Source organism: Hyperoodon ampullatus (genome assembly GCF_949752795.1).
Source record: "Hyperoodon ampullatus genome assembly, chromosome: 11".
NCBI lineage: Eukaryota > Metazoa > Chordata > Mammalia > Artiodactyla > Ziphiidae > Hyperoodon > Hyperoodon ampullatus.
The window spans coordinates 55,337,728-55,353,601 of NC_136924.1; the positions used below are offsets into that span (position 1 = coordinate 55,337,728).

A 15,874-nucleotide genomic window follows, 5' to 3' on the forward strand; every position below is an offset into this window, starting at 1 on the left:
CTGTTTTCAGGTCTTTTGGGTATATAGCCCAAAACGGAATTGTTGGATCATATGATAATTCTAATTTTTTGAGGAACCACAGCAGCTGTACCATTTTATATACCTACCAACAGCACACAAGAGTCCCAGTTTATCAACAGCCTAACACTTGTTTTCTGTTTTTTCTGATAATAGCCATTCTAATGAGTATGAGGTGATATCTCATTGTAGTTTTGATTTTCATTTCCCTTATGATTAGTGACATTGAGCATTTTCATGAGTTTGACCATTTGTATATCTTCTTTGGAGAAATGTCTATTCAAGTCCTTTGCCTATTTTTTAATCAGGTGGTTTTTGTTGTTGTTGTTGAGTTTTAAGAGTTCTCTATATTATCTGGATATTAATCCCTTAGATATATGATTTGCAAATATTTTCTCACATTCTGTATGTTGCCTTTTTTCTCATGAAGTCCAATTTGTCTGTTTTTTTCTTTTGTTAACTGTGCCTTTGATGTCATATCCAAGAAATCATTGCCAAATCCAGTATTGTGAAGCTTTTGTCCTACATCATTTTCTTCTAACAGTTTTATTGTTTTAGGTCTTACATTTAAATGTTTGATCCATTTTGAGTTAATTTTTGTATAATGTTTTAGGTAAAGGTCCAACTTTATTCTTTTACACGTGGACATTCCAGTTTTCCCAGCATTATTTGTTGAAAAGACTGTCATTTTCCCATTGAGTGGTTTTGGCACCCTTGTCAAAAATCATTTAGGCAGGGCTTCCCTGGTGGCTCAGTGGTTGAGAGTCCGCCTGCCGATACAGGGGACAGGGGTTCGTGCCCCGGTCTGGGAAGATCCCACATGCCGCGGAGCGTCTGGGCCCGTGAGCTATGGCCGCTGAGCCTGCGCGTCCGGAGCTTGTGCTCTGCAATGGGAGAGGCCACAACAGTGAGAGGCCCGCGTACCGCCAAAAAAAAAAAAAATCATTTAGGCATATATGTGAGAGTTTATTTCTGGGCTCTCTATTCTATTCCGTTGGTCTATATGTTTGTCTTTTTTTTTTTTCTTTTCTTAAGTTTTTTGGCCACGCTGTGCGGCATGTGGCATCTTAGTTCTCTGATCAGTGATCGAACTCGCTCCCCCTACAGTGAAAGGGCAGAGTCTTAACCACTGGACCTCCAGGGAAGTCCCTATATGTCTGTCTTTATGTCAGTACTACACTGTTTTGATTATTGCAGCTTTGTAGTAAGTTTTGAAATCAAGTTGTGTAAGTCTTCCTGTTTTGTTCCTCTTTTTCTTTCCTTAAAAAATTTTTATTGAAATGTAGTTGATTTACAGTGTTGTGTTAATTTCAGGCATATAGCAAAGTGATTCAGTTATACACACACACATATACTTTTTTAGATTCTTTTCAATTGTAAGTTATTACAAGATATTGACTATATTTCCCTGTCCTTATTGGTTATCTATTTTATATATAGTCATGTATATGTTTTAAGCCCAAACTTCTGATTTATCCCTCCCTACTCCCCACACCTTTCCCCTTTGGTGACCATAAGTTTGTTTTCTATGTCTGTGAGTCTGTTTCTGTTTTGTAAATAAGTTCATTTGTATCATTTTTTTAGATTCCACATATAAGAGATATCATATGATATTTGTCCTTCTCTGTATGACTTCACTTAGTAGATAATCTCTAGGTCCTCTTTTTCAAGATTGTTTTGGTCCCTTGAGATTCCATATGAATTTTAAGATGGGTTTTTCTATTTCTGCAAAAAATATCATTGGGGTTTTGATATGGATTGCACTGAATCTGTAGATCACTTTGGGTAGTATTGACATTTTAATATTAAGTCTTCTAGTTCATGAACATGTAATGTGTTTCCATTTCCATTTATTTATGTCTTCTTTAATTTCTGTCCACAGTGTTTTATAGTTTTCATTGTACAAGTCTTTCACTTCCTTGGGTTAAGTTAATTCCTAAGTATTTTATTCATTTTGATGCTATTGTAAATTGATTTATTTTGTAATTTACTTTTTAGATTGTTAGTTCATGTATAGATGTACAACTGATTTTTTTTTATTCTTTGGTCCCTCCCCCACTTTTTATTTTTTTGTTTTGAAAATGTTTTTATTTTTAAGTATTTATTTATTCATTTATTTATTAGGCGGCATTGGGTCTTAGTTGTGGCATGCAGGATCTTCGTTGCAGCACATGGGATCTTTCATTGAGGCACACAGGCTCTTCATTGTGGTGTGCGGGCTTCTCTCTAGTTGTGGTGCGTGGGCTCCAGAGCGTGTGGGCTCAGTAGTTGCAGTGCACAGGCTTAGTTGCCTCACAGCATCTAGGATCTTAGTTTCTTGACCAGGGGTTGAACCCGCATCCCCTGCATTGAAAGGTAGATTCTTAACCACTGGACCACGAGGGAAGTCCCCAGAAGTACAACTGAGTTTTGTGTGTTGACTTTGTATCCTGCTGCTTTGCTGAATTTATCTATTTGTTCTAACTGTGTGTGTGTGTGTCTGTGTGTGTGTGTAATCTTTAGCGTTTTCTGCATATAAGATCATATCATCTGCAAACATATTTTACTTTTTCCTTTCCCTCTTAGATGTCTTTTATTTCTTTTTCTTTCCTAATTGCCCTGGCTATAACTTTCAGTACTCTGTGGAATAGAAGTGGCAAAAGTGGGCATTCTTACCTTGTTCCTGATCTTTGAGGAAAAGCTCTAGTCTTTGACCATTGTTCACTGTGGGTTTTCATATATGGCTTTTATTATGTTGAAGTAGTTTTCTTCTAATCCCCATTTTTTAGTGTTTTTATCATGAGAAGGTATTGAATTTTGTCACATATTTTTTCTGTATCAATTAAGATGATCGTGTGGGGTTTTTTTCCCTTTATTCTGTTAATATGGTGTATTACATTGATCGATTTCCTTAAGTTGAACCATTCTTGTGTTCAAGGAATAAATCCTACTTGGTTATGGTGTATAATCCTTTTAGTATGCTGCTGAATTTGGTTTGGTACTGTTTTGTTGAGAATTTTTGCATCAATGTTCATAAGGGATATTGCTTTTTTTTTTCTTTTTGCTGTACGCGGGCCTCTCACTGTTGTGGCCTCTCCCGTTGCGGAGCACAGGCTCCGGACGCACAGGCTCAGTGGCCATGGCTCACGGGCCCAGCCTCTCTGCGGCATGTGGGATCTTCCCGGACCGGGACACGAACCCCCGTCCCCTGCATTGGCAGGCGGACTCTCAACCACTGCGCCACCAGGGAAGCCCGAGATCTTAGTCTTTTTGTTTGTTTGTTTTGTTTTTTGGGTTTTTTTTTTTTTTTGCGGTATGCGGGCCTCTCACTGTTGTGGCCTCTCCCGTTGCGGAGCACAGGCTCCGGACGTGCAGGCTCAGCAGCCATGGCTTATGGGCCCAGCCGCTCTGCAGCATGTGGGATCTTCCCAGACCGGGGCACGAACCCACGTGCCCTGCATCGGCAGGCGGACTCCCAACCACTGCGCCACCAGGGAAGCCCCAAGAGATCTTAGTTTTTAATGTAAGCATTTGTAAATTTCTTCCTTAGCACCGCTTGTAAGTTTTGGTATATTGTATTTTCATTTTCATTTATCTCTAAGTATTTTCTAATTGCCCTTGTTATTTCTTCTTTGATCCAGTCATTATTTTAAAATGTGTTGTTTAATTTTCATAATATCGTAGATTTTCATAATATCGTAGATTTTCAAGTTTTCCTTCTGTTATTGATTTCTAACTTTATCCCATTGTGGTCAGAGAAGACACTTTGTATGATACCTATCTTTTAAAATCTATTGAGACTTCTTTTGTTCCCCAGCATATCATCTATCCTGGAAAATGTCACATGTGAACTTGCAAAGAATATGTATTCTATTGTTGTTAGGTAGAGTGTTCTGTATACTTCTGTTAGATTTAGTGGGTCTGTTGCATTCTTTAAATCCTTTATTTCTTTACTTATCTTCTGTCTAGTTATTCTGTCCATTACTGTGAGTAGGGTATTGAAGTCTCCAAGTATTATTGTAGAACTGTCTGTTTCTTCCTTCAATTCTGTCAGTTCTTGCTCCATATATATAATTTTTTAAAGATTTATTATTTATTTATTTACTTACTTATTTTTGGCTGCATCAGGTCTTAGTTGCAGCACGTGGGATCTTTGTTGAGGCATGCAGGATCTTTCATTGTGGTGCGCAGGCTTCTCTCTAGTTGTGGTGTGCGGGTTTTCTCTTCTCTAGTTGTGGCATGCAGGCTGGGTGGGTGGGCTCTGTAGTTGTGGCATGCGGGTTCCAGAGTGCATGGGTTCTGTAGTTTGCAGCACGCAGGCTCTCTAGTTGAGACACACAAGCTCAGTAGTTGTGGCTCATGGGCTTAGTGGCCCCGCAGCATGTGGGATCTTAGTTCTCTGACCAGGGATTGAACCCGCGTTCCCTGCATTGCAAGGCAGATTCTTTACCACTGGACCACCAGGGAAGTCCCTGCACCATATATTTTGATGGTCTGGGTCTGTCAGGTGGATAAATGTTTCTAATTGTTAAATTTTCTTTCTGTATTGAACTTTTTATTAATGTGTAATGGCTTTCTTTGTCTCTTGTAAGCTTTTTTTATTTAAAGTCTGTTTTTGTCTGATATTACTCCAGCCATCCCTGCTCTCTTTTGGTTGCTATTTGCATGGAATGTATTTTTCCATTCTTTCACTTTCAATCTATTTGTGATTTTGAATATAAAGTGAGCCTCTTGTAGACAGCTTATAGTTAGATAGTGTGTATTTATCCATTCTGCCATTCTCAGTCTTTCAGTAGAGTTTAATCCATTTGCATTTAAAGTAATGACTGATAAGGAGGGACTTCTTTCATTATGCTATTTGTTTTCAATGATTTTAGATTTTTTGTCCCTCATTTTCTACATTACTGTATTTTTGTGTGTTTAATCAATTTTTTGTAATGAAATGGTTAAATTTCTGTCTCGTTTCCTTTTGTGTATAAGCTGTAGCTATTTTCTTTATGGTTACCATGGGGACTCAATTTAATATCCTAGAGTTATAACAATCTAATTGAATTTATACCAACTTAACTTCAATAACATACAAAATTTTTGCTCCTTTACAGCTCCATCCCCACCCTTTTTGGCTGTTGATGTCACAAAATTACATCTTTATACATTGTGTGCCCAAAAATATAAACTAATACTTCTTTTAAATGCATTCGTCTCTTAAATTATGTAGAGAACAAGATCTGGAGTTACAAACCAAAGTTGCGATAATATTAGGTTTTAGACTGATAGTTGGTTTTTTTTTTAATGTATTAAACTTTTAAATCATGTAGAAAACAAAAAGTACAGTTACAAAACATTGTTACAATAATACTAGCTTTTGTAATTGCTCACGTATTTTACCTTTATCAAGTTCTTTATTTCTCCATATGCCTTCAAATTACCATCTAGTGTTCTTTCATTTCATGTTACAGGACTCCCTTGAGCATTTCCGGCAGGGCAGGTCTGGTGGTTACGAGCTCCCTCAGCTTTTGTTTATCTGGAAATGTCTTAATTTACCTCTCAGTTTTGCAAGACAGTTTTACCACATATAGGATTCTTGTTGACAGGTGTTTTTTTTTTTTTTAGCACTTTGATTATATCTGCCTTCTGGCCTCCAAAGTTTCTGATGAGAAATCTGCTCATAATCTCACTGATGATCTCTTATGTGTGACAAGTAGCTTCTCTGTTGCTTTCAAGATTCTCTTTTTGTCTTTTGAAAGTTTGATTACAGTGTGTCTCACTGTCTCTTGGAGTTCATTAAGCTTCTTGGATGTTTATAGTCATGTCTTTCACCAGATTTGGGAAGTTTTCAGCCATTATTTCTTCAAACATTCTTCCCTTTCCCTCCTCCCCTTCACCAGTTTACACGCTATGTTGGTTTGTTTGATGGAGCCCCACAAGTCCCTTAGGCTCTGTTCACTTTTCTTCAGTCTTTTCTTTCTCTTCCTCAGACTCAATAATTTCAATTGTGCTATCTTCAAATTCCCTGATTCTTTCTTCTGCCTTTGAATCCCTTTAGTGATTTTTTAAAAATTTAAGTTATCATGCTCTTCAGCTCCAGAATTTCTTTTTTGATTTCTTTTTAGGTTTTCTAATATTTCCATTTTGTTCATACTTTGTTTTCTTGACTTTTCCCACATCATCCTTTATTTCTTTGAGCATCTTTAAGACTGTTGTTTTAAAGTCTTTAAATTAAAAACAAAAACAAAACAAAAAATGCACTAGGCATTTGAGGAAAAAAAATTCTCCTTACAGAAACTGCTAGCTTAGGAACATATTACGAATCGAAGTTTACATAATTAAAGTGAATCTTTGGATGAAAAAATAAATAAATTCTTTAATATATCTCCCAACGGGTCTTTTTTAGGGAAAGTTTCTGTTGATTTATTTTTTTCCTTTGTATTGGCCACACTTTCTTGTTTCTTTGTGTGCCTTGTGATTTTTTTGTTGAAAACTAGACATTTGAATCTAATAATTTGATCACTCTGTAAGTCACATTTTCCCCCTTTCTCCAGATTTGCTGGTTTTTGTTATTATTATATTTTTAAATTGTTGTAAGCTGTCTCTGAACCAAGGGTCAGCCTAAGGTGTAAACTTAAGGTCTTCTCAGGTCTTTTCTAAGCTTTTCCCTGGGCATGCATTGGTTAGTTTGAAATTTTTTCTATATATGCAGTTGTTTTTTGGGGGTTTTTTTGTTTTTTTGTTTTTTTGTGGTACGCGGGCCTCTCACTGCTGCGGCCTCTCCCGTTGCGGAGCACAGGCTCCGGACGCGCAGGCCTAGCGGCCACGGCTCACAGGCCCAGCCATTCCACGGCATGTGGGATCCTCCCTGACCGGGGCACGAACCCGTGTCCCCTGCATCAGCAGGCGGACTCTCAACCACTGCGCCACCAGGGAAGCCCTATGCAGTTGTTTTTGAACGTCCTAGTCTTTGATGTCCGGCTTCCAAAAGGGACTAAAGAAAAATGAAGTGGGGAGGAAGGGGACCACCCATTTAATTCCCCTGAAGGTCACTTCAGCCAGAGGGGGAGCGGCTTGCAACAGTGGGAGGAGATACAACAGTGGTTGCCTTCCTCTTTGTCTCTACCTTTGTAATCAAAAGCAGCAGTCAGTAATCACAACACGGATCCCAGATATTTGAAGGACAGGTTCCTTTTTGACTGCCCTCGCTTCAGCAAGCTACGTGCCAGCTGTTCCAAGAACAGGTGCACAGCTGCCTGTTCCCTAGCTGGGGGTGGGGGGTGAGTATCTGCTACTGAGCTCAGAACTGAAATTGCCTGAAATTAACCACAATTTATCATCCAAGTCTTCTCCTGGAAATTATAAGCCTTCAACATACTCCAAAATAGTTAGACAGATTCTGCCAGTGTAATTGTTGTCTAGGTGGGGAGACAGATTTCTGATGCAGCATCCTCTGCAGTGCAGATTTAATTTGTCTTTATTAGACTGAAGTTTCACTTCATTCCATATGTTTATATCCTACACCACTTTTTCTGTCGGGTTATTGTTTTGTTTGTTTTTTGTTAGAGCTCTCTCTTTATATTTAGCTCTTTGTATATATTACATTTTTTTCCACATTTTTAATTTATCTTTTGATCTTTCTTATATTGGGTTTTGCCATGCTTTAATATTTTATTTTTATGTGTTTGAGTTTATCCAAAGTATCTTACATAGTTATGTTAGTCAGTACTTGAACATATACAAAAATGTGTTCAGTTTCTGGAAGAGCAAATGAGAAGTTGGTAACATTGGTTGCCTTTGGGCAGCTGGAGTTACCTCTCTGGATTGTGGGGGATGTTCTTTTTCTTTTCTTTTTTTCAAATCTTTAATAACCATTAGAACAAAAAGAAGAAAAGCAAACCAAAACCTGCAGCAGAACCAAGTAACAGTATCCCAGATTCCAGTAAACTGGTTTCCATTCAAGAGGAACAGTCTGCGCCTTCCTCAGAGAAAGGTGGTATTAATGGTTACCATGTCAACAGTGCCATCAATGATACTGAGTCTGTGGACTCACTCAGTGAAGGTATGGAGGCACTTTCAGTAGATGCCAGAGAACTGGAGGATCCTGAGTCTGCCACACAAGATATGCTGGATAGAACAGGTGAGTATATTAACAACAGGTCTTTGAAAAGTTCCATTCTATTGAAAAATACAGGGGCTTCCTGGTTGAGAAACCAATCAATAAATTAAATCTAGTTAGTCTTTTACTTTTTAGTTTTGTTACCTCTTATGTGAAAGAGTCACATTTTGTAATTATCAAAGGCCTAGAAAAATATAATTCTTGTTCCATTGTCTCATATTTTAATTTTAGTCTAAATCAGCCTTATGGAAATCTTCTAATTCAATAGTCCCGTAGTACTTAGAGGTTACAGAACATGATCTTAAGATGTTTTTTTAATTTCACACTTATTAAGGAAAATGATGATGATGAGTTGATGTTGATATTATTATTCTAATACCCAACAATGAGGAATATATAAGCATAACTGTAATCCCATGGCTTTCATTAGAAGTAGACTGTTGGTTTTTTTAGTCCCACATTTGTTTTTTAGTAAAGAATTAAGGTTAGTTTTATTTGTAAATTCAGGTATCTTGTACATTTTGTTTCATTAACCATTTTGATGAGTGCTGGGAAGATATTGGAAATATATTTTTTAAGATAGGCTTTTAAATTACTTGTTTGTTAATCCAGTTCCCCTTGCTCTGTTGCTGCTGGCTTTATAAATGTAATGCCAATTTTAAAATTATGCTGTACTTTTCAGATGTTCTTTTATTGATTAGTTCACACGCACACCCACACAAAGACTTAGAGAAAAACATAGCACCTCAAGCAAACCAAAGATAGTCAATGGCTTTCATTTTTTTCTGAACTAGCTTTCCTCTCATTTCCTAACTCTTTGCCCTTTCTATTCCCTAAAGCTTTTAAAACTCTTCTTTCCCTGGGACACTGTAAAAATCTTTTCCTCGACATAACTTACAGAAGCTTGTCAGAAGGTGGTGATATTGACTCTCTTCACTTCCTTGTGCCCAGAACTACAAGGAAGTTACCAAGGTACAGGGAATGAGCTAGCCTATCTGGAGATGGGTTAACAAAGAATCCTCCTCTTCAATTAGGATGCCTTTTAGGGCTAAGCCAGATGATACTCATAGCCTCACTGACTCTGCTCTTTGTTCTATTTTGTCAGTTGATTCTGTTCACAACCTTTAAAGAGGCATCGTTTTGGCACATTTTTACCTTTTTTCTTTGTGTATATTTAAGACTGCTTGATTTACCCCTAAATTGTGCTCTAATATACTGGCCGCTTCCTTTGACAGGATCCATGCTGGAGAATGGTGTCTCTGATTTTGAGTCCAGGTCTTTGACTGTGCACTCTGCTCAGAATTCTCAACAGAATAGAAATGCTGCCAAATCTCACTCAAGACCTACCATAGGACCTCAGCTTTCAAATCTAGGAATGGAAGATGTTCCACTCTCTTCCACCAACAAAAAGCTAGGTAAATCAGAGGGCTTCCTTTGAGAGAAAACAATAAAATCTGTGTTTTTAGCTAAAGAGGGCAAATTATCTTTGTTCTCATAGGTAAGGTTTCAGAATGGGCAGCAGGTAATAATTTTTCTGTTTTCCAGGCAGTGTCTATCCACCCTTTCCCCATTTTGTGTACACAGTTGGAGTCTGATAGTAGTTTAGATGCTCTACAGTCTTGCTACAATAATGGGGATCGTTTTTGTGAGTGAAAGTCAAGGATGCCAGCATGACTTTTCTGCTAACATTAACCTGTTTGTTTTATTTGCTTTACTGCAACATTTCTGTGCTATTTCCTTCACTTTTATCTCCTGGTTGACTCAACAGTAAAAAGCTCTGCCATCTCTGAAATGACACTTTGAAGAAATATTTTAATGTCTCTTCACAACTTCATGCTCTTACTGATACCTGTAAGACTATAGCTTTAAACAAGGTCATTTTCTCTTAAGCATTTACTTAGCATTGACTGATGGTAGCCATTTGCTTTTCTTTTAAACTATAATAGTTATTTAAATAATCAGCCAATAATTAAACAGATTGAGATAATAGCCCTTCTGCCATACATCTAAGCATGGCAGTTCACTCACCTGAACAAATGAAACAGAGAAATGTAAAAGACACTTGTAACCTGTAGCTCTTTATTGAATTATTTATTCCACATGAGCCAAATTTAATTAGCGAAGCTCTCCTTTTTCATCTTTCTAATATAGTCCTCAACTTGGTGCAGAAAGGCAAGTCTGAGACTATTTAGTCAAGCAAAAATAAAGGCACAGGGCTTGAAAGCTTTTAGGTAGATTTTAAAGAAATCAAGTTGAGATGAGGAAGGATTTAAATAAAAAATTGAAAATCTGTATCTTGGCACATTATAAATTTGTTAGATCAGTTATTCCAACTACCAGTTGTAATAATTTTGACATTGGTGAATATAAAAAGGTTAACAGAACTCTCAGAAACTGGTTAAAATGTGTTGGGTAGGTAAATATATTTCATCTTTATCTACAGTGTTGGCTTACCCACATATAATGCTTCAAACTGTACTACTGAGAGAGAACTTTATCAATTTTGTAATGTCTACATGGTGAATTATATTCTACTAAATCCTGTTATTTAGAGAGTTTTGAAAATTTGGTACCTACTGACATAGGTTTTCTTTTAGTCTTTTTCTCTCTGTGTTTCATTTCATTTTGGATAGTTTCTAAAATTGACGTCTTCAAATTTATTAATCTTTTTTTCTTTAATAGTTTTTAATCTGCTGTTAATCCAATCCAGTGTATTTTTCATCTCAGACATTGTGTGTTTTTTTTTTTTTTTTCATCTCTAGAGGTTCAGTTGGGGTCTTTTTAAATATCTTCCATGTCTCTCCTTAACATGCTTATGCTTTTCCTCTACCTTCTTGAACATATGGTATCTGATTATATTAGCTGTTTTGATGTCCTTACCTACTTGATTCTACATCTGTGTCATTTCTGCACCTGTTTCTATTCATTGATTTTTCTCTTCATTATGGATCAGTCATATTTTTCTGCCTCTAGTAATTTTTTATTGGATGCCAGACATTGTGAATTTCTCTTTGTTGATTGCTAGATATTTTTGTATTTCTTTAAATATTCTTGTGATTTATTCTGGGACTGTTATTTGGAAACAATCTGAAGCTTGCTTTTTTAAGCTTTGTTAGATGGAAATAGAGCAGCCTTTAGTCTAGAGCTAATTACTGAGGCAGTACCCTTCTAAGTACTCTACCTGGTGCCCCACTCTGGCTGGTATGAACATGAACTACTCCTGGTCTGGGTAAGCTCTGAGGATTATTCCCCCTGCTGCTTTCCAGTGGTTCTTTTCCCTGTTTCGGGTAGTTTCTGCGCACCCATGCACTCAGAATCCTCTGTAGATCTTTGTACAATTTTTTTCATTTTTGTGTAGCTTTCTCCTCTCCAGTGTTCTGCCCTGAGAATTCTAGCCACCTTGGCCTCATTGAATTCTCAACTCTGTCCCCTCAATTCAGGAAGACTTCCAGGCTCAGTTTAGGATTTCTCCTCCTTGCATTGCAGCCTGGAAGCTCTCTTATGGCAGTAAGTTGGGACAGTCATAGTCCTCACTTCTTTTGTGTCTGTTTTCTTCGCAGGGGGTTGGGGGGTAGTGGGTGAGAAGTACTGCCTATTGTTCATTGTCTGAAAACCATTGTTTCATATATTTTGTGTGTGTCTGAAGTTTTTTAAACTTCAGGAGGGTAAATCCAATTCCTATTACTCCATCTTGGCCACAATACTTATTTTAAAAAAAAATCTATGAAAACATTAGTTTTTTGTTGAGGAGTGTGGCCATTTAGGAAGTATTCTTAGTCCACGTGACATTTGTTACGTTACATGCTTAGGTGTTCAGATCCAGCTTTCAAGTCACCTGTGCTCCTTTTTATATTGGGGTTTTTTCAAGGTTCTAATATTGAAAAATCTGTGAAAGACCTCCAGCGCTGCACAGTGTCTCTTGCACGATATCGAGTTGTAGTTAAAGAAGAGATGGATGCTTCCATTAAGAAAATGAAACAAGCTTTTGCTGAATTGCAGAGCTGGTAAGTTGAGTTGCTTTTGATATCAGTAGCATTGATCATTGATAAAAAATGATCATTTATAAAAGATGGTTAATCATTCACCAAATTCTTTAATTCCTAACTCTTAACTACTCTACATAGTGGAGAAAGACTTAAAAATCCTATGCTATATTTAGCTTTCTGCTTCATTCTATTTGTGGTCACAGTGTGGGAATGAGTGGTAGAGAGAACTCATAATGCTTTAGGTAGGAATGGGCCTAAATTAATATTAACATTGTTCGGAAAGGGACAAATAATTAAAGAGTAGGTTGTGCATCCTTACATTAGGGTCTGTCTGTTAAACCAGGAATCTGTAACCAATGACATGATGTTTTTGAACAAAGTTATAAAGTAGAAAAGATGTCTTTGTTTTCCTAATGCACCCCACCCTAATGGTCTCTTTTGTGCCCTATTATTAATCATTGATTTATTTTAATTTTGTGTTTTTTAAAAATTCTTTTTTTTTTTTTTTTTAGTTTCTGCTTTATAACAAAGTGAATCAGTCATACATATACATCTGTTCCCATATCCCTTCCCTCTTGCGTTTCCCTCTCTCCCACCCTCCCTATCCCACCCCTCCAGGCGGTCACAAAGCACCGAGCTGATCTCCCTGTGCTATGCGGCTGCTTCCCACTATCTATCTACCTTACGTTTGGTAGTGTATATATGTCCATGCCTCTCTCTCTCTCGCTTTGTCACAGCTAACCCTTCCCCCTCCTCATATCCTCAAGTCCATTCTCAAGTAGGTCTGTGTCTTTATTCCTGTTTTACCCCTAGGTTCTTCATCACATTTTTTTTCCTTAAATTCCATATATATGTGTTAGCATACGGTATTTGTCTTTTTCTTTCTGACTTACTTCACTCTGTATGACAGACTCTAGGTCTATCCACCTCATTACAAATAGCTCAATTTCGTTTCTTTTTATGGCTGAGTAATATTCCATTGTATATATGTGCCACATCTTCTTTATCCATTCATCCAATGATGGACACTTAGGTTGTTTCCATGTCCTGGCTATTGTGAATAGACCTGCAATGAACATTTTGGTACATGTCTTTTTGAATTATGGTTTTCTCAGGGTATATGCCTAGTAGTGGGATTGCTGGGTCATATGGTAGTTCTATTTGTAGTTTTTTAAGGAACCTCCATACTGTTCTCCATAGTGACTGTACCAATTCACATTCCCACCAGCAGTGCAAGAAGGCTCCCTTTTCTCCACACCCTCTCCAGCATTTATTGTTTCTAGATTTTTTGATGATGGCCATTCTGACCAGTGTGAGATGATATCTCATTGTAGTTTTGATTTGCATTTCTCTAATGATTAATGATGTTGAGCATTCTTTCATGTGTTTGTTGGCAGTCTGTATATCTTCTTTGGAGAAATGTCTATTTAGGTCTTCTGCCCATTTTTGGATTGGGTTGTTTGTTTTTTTGCTATTGAGCTGCATGAGCTGCTTATAAATTTTGGAGATTAATCCTTTGTCAGTTGCTTCATTTGCAAATATTTTCTCCCATTCTGAAAATTCTATCTTAAAATATATGTGTTCTGTAGGGGAAATAGGGTTTAGTAGTTAAAGAGGTTTGAAAATACTTAAATTTTTTTTTACTATTGGGCTTCTTAATGCCTTTTCAGTGCTAATCTGCATTGTGAATTTACAAGAGGGAGCTATTTATCGAATATATTTGATTATAGATTATAGAATTGTTGGGAGGAGAAATATATTCTAATTTTTTTATGGAACACTGAAGCTGTTTTAACTATTAGATAGTAAAGTGATAACTAATTTTTAAACCATAACTCCTTTTGGGGGGGGGTATTTGCATTTTATAAGGGACTTTTTTGAAAATGGAAAAGCCCTAAGGACCAAATTAAGTAAAATGATAGGAAGACAAGCAGCTAGGCTGATATTTGGGGATTTAAGACTGTCCATTCTGCTTACTTGTAAGACTTGCATGGATCTGAAATGTGAGAGGACGTTTTCACGAATAGGGAGGACCTACACCACTCTTCCTCCCACCCATCCATCCGTTTTCTTGCCTGTCTATGGGCTGTTTCCTGAGGTCGTATTCAGCCATGTCTCTGTTCACAAACTTAGTCTGGTCACTTCATGCCACAGCAGACAAAAGATAGAGGGAGTGTGGGTAGCCTCAGTCCTCCTGTTTTGTGGAATTGAAGAAGGGAGTGAATTAACGAAGATGTAGAATAAAGCCTCCAAAAAGTTGCTGACCACTGCTTTTATCATTTGCAAAGTGTAGAGTGGTCCATGAACCAAAAAGTACTTTTAGGATAGATAATTCATCTGCTAGTCTACCCATGCTTTGTCCTAAATCCCAAGCTTCCCCTTTCAGGTTTTATAGCTAGAAATTCAATGTCATATCTTCTGTTTTTCTTCTATACATTTTTGCTCTAGCCAGATTACTCATCTCAAAACTTAACGTACACATTTCCTCTTCCATATACTAGTTAAGGCCACTTTTCCAGCCTAATAATGCTCTCCTATATTTTCTGCTTATCTAAATCCAACCAATTCTCCAAAATTCACCTTTAATAAAGTCTAACTTCCCCTGGAAATTTTTCTAGGTAACTGATTTCTCCTCTTTCTGACCCTCTGGGAGAAAGCCCCATGCCCTTTGCTCTGGATTATTATCATATCAGATATTGTTGGCTCAAGAAAAGAATAAAGAGCTAAGAGTAGAGCATCACAACTTTGCCTTGACAAACCTCCGGTCTCCATGATTATTTAGTTTACTGATTACTTAGCCACAGGATCTGATTCCATTCAGAACCAGCCTGAACCAGGAAATACAGTTCCGGGAGAGAGATTTGTGAGTCCTTGTTGACTTGGAACCCAGTCAGGGGGAGCCTCCTTTAATAAATGACAAATGAAATGGTTTCCTGCCTAGAAACTGTGTATTTAGGATTGATTAGCAGGCATAGAAACCAGGTCAATTTAACTTGAGGAAAGACATTACCTGCCCTTTCCTGCTGGTGTAAAGCCTTCTCTCTGGATGATTGGGTTTTTAAACTGGCTTATTTCAATGCCCCTGTAGTTTCTACTTCAAGGTATAATTGGCAAGTGAGCTAACTCCCTTTGGCACTGAACCAGAGCTTGGAGTTAATGTCACTTAGGAAGCCATTTTTTGTGTTGGTTACAGTATAAAAGAAAAGCGTTCTAACAAATATGCAACAGTAAGATTACATTACACCTGACGGGGCACTAGGGGAATTATGCTGATAACTGCTTTCACATCGACGCCAAATGAAAGCTGACATTTACCTGTGGGAAGGTAAAAGCAGAGGCTTCCCAGGATGTAAAACGTCAAATCTGTTCTTATTGGTGATCCAGTAATAATCATCTCTAGACCCAGGTTTACTTTTCTTGTTAATTAATAAAATTTGTCTGACACATTGTTGGAGCTCCTAGCTGACAAGTTTAAGGCTGTTAAGGAGTAGGGTATGAAGTAGAACATGAAGCTGGAGTGTGTAAACTACTTCAGACAGTTGTCATAATATGTGTTGGTGAAAAATGCCAACAAAATACACACTCAGCTTGCCTTTTAAATAAAATTTCTGTTTTATTGAAAGTCAAAAGGTACTTACTAAAAGGAGAAAATGGGTAATAAATTTGGGATTCTACAGCACATAAAGTCAATGTACGCCTGTGCTTAAGACTGAAGTTTTTCCTGGCTGATTCCTCATTCACCTTAGAAAAGTAATCTCCTTTTATTTGAGCTTCTCTTTTCTTC

The 15,874-nt window shown here is 37.3% G+C and overlaps 1 protein-coding gene across 1 annotated transcript in view; it reads left to right on the forward strand.

Moving 5' to 3' along the window:
• SPATS2 (spermatogenesis associated serine rich 2) overlaps window positions 1-15,874 on the forward strand; it is a 134,728-nt gene that overhangs the window by 100,908 nt on the left and 17,946 nt on the right. Inside the window, exons 6-8 of the mRNA XM_079715497.1 lie at window positions 7,864-8,125; window positions 9,340-9,519; window positions 11,973-12,108. Coding sequence (XP_079571623.1) covers window positions 7,864-8,125; window positions 9,340-9,519; window positions 11,973-12,108 — 578 coding nt within the window. The remainder of the gene's footprint in view (window positions 1-7,863; window positions 8,126-9,339; window positions 9,520-11,972; window positions 12,109-15,874) is intronic.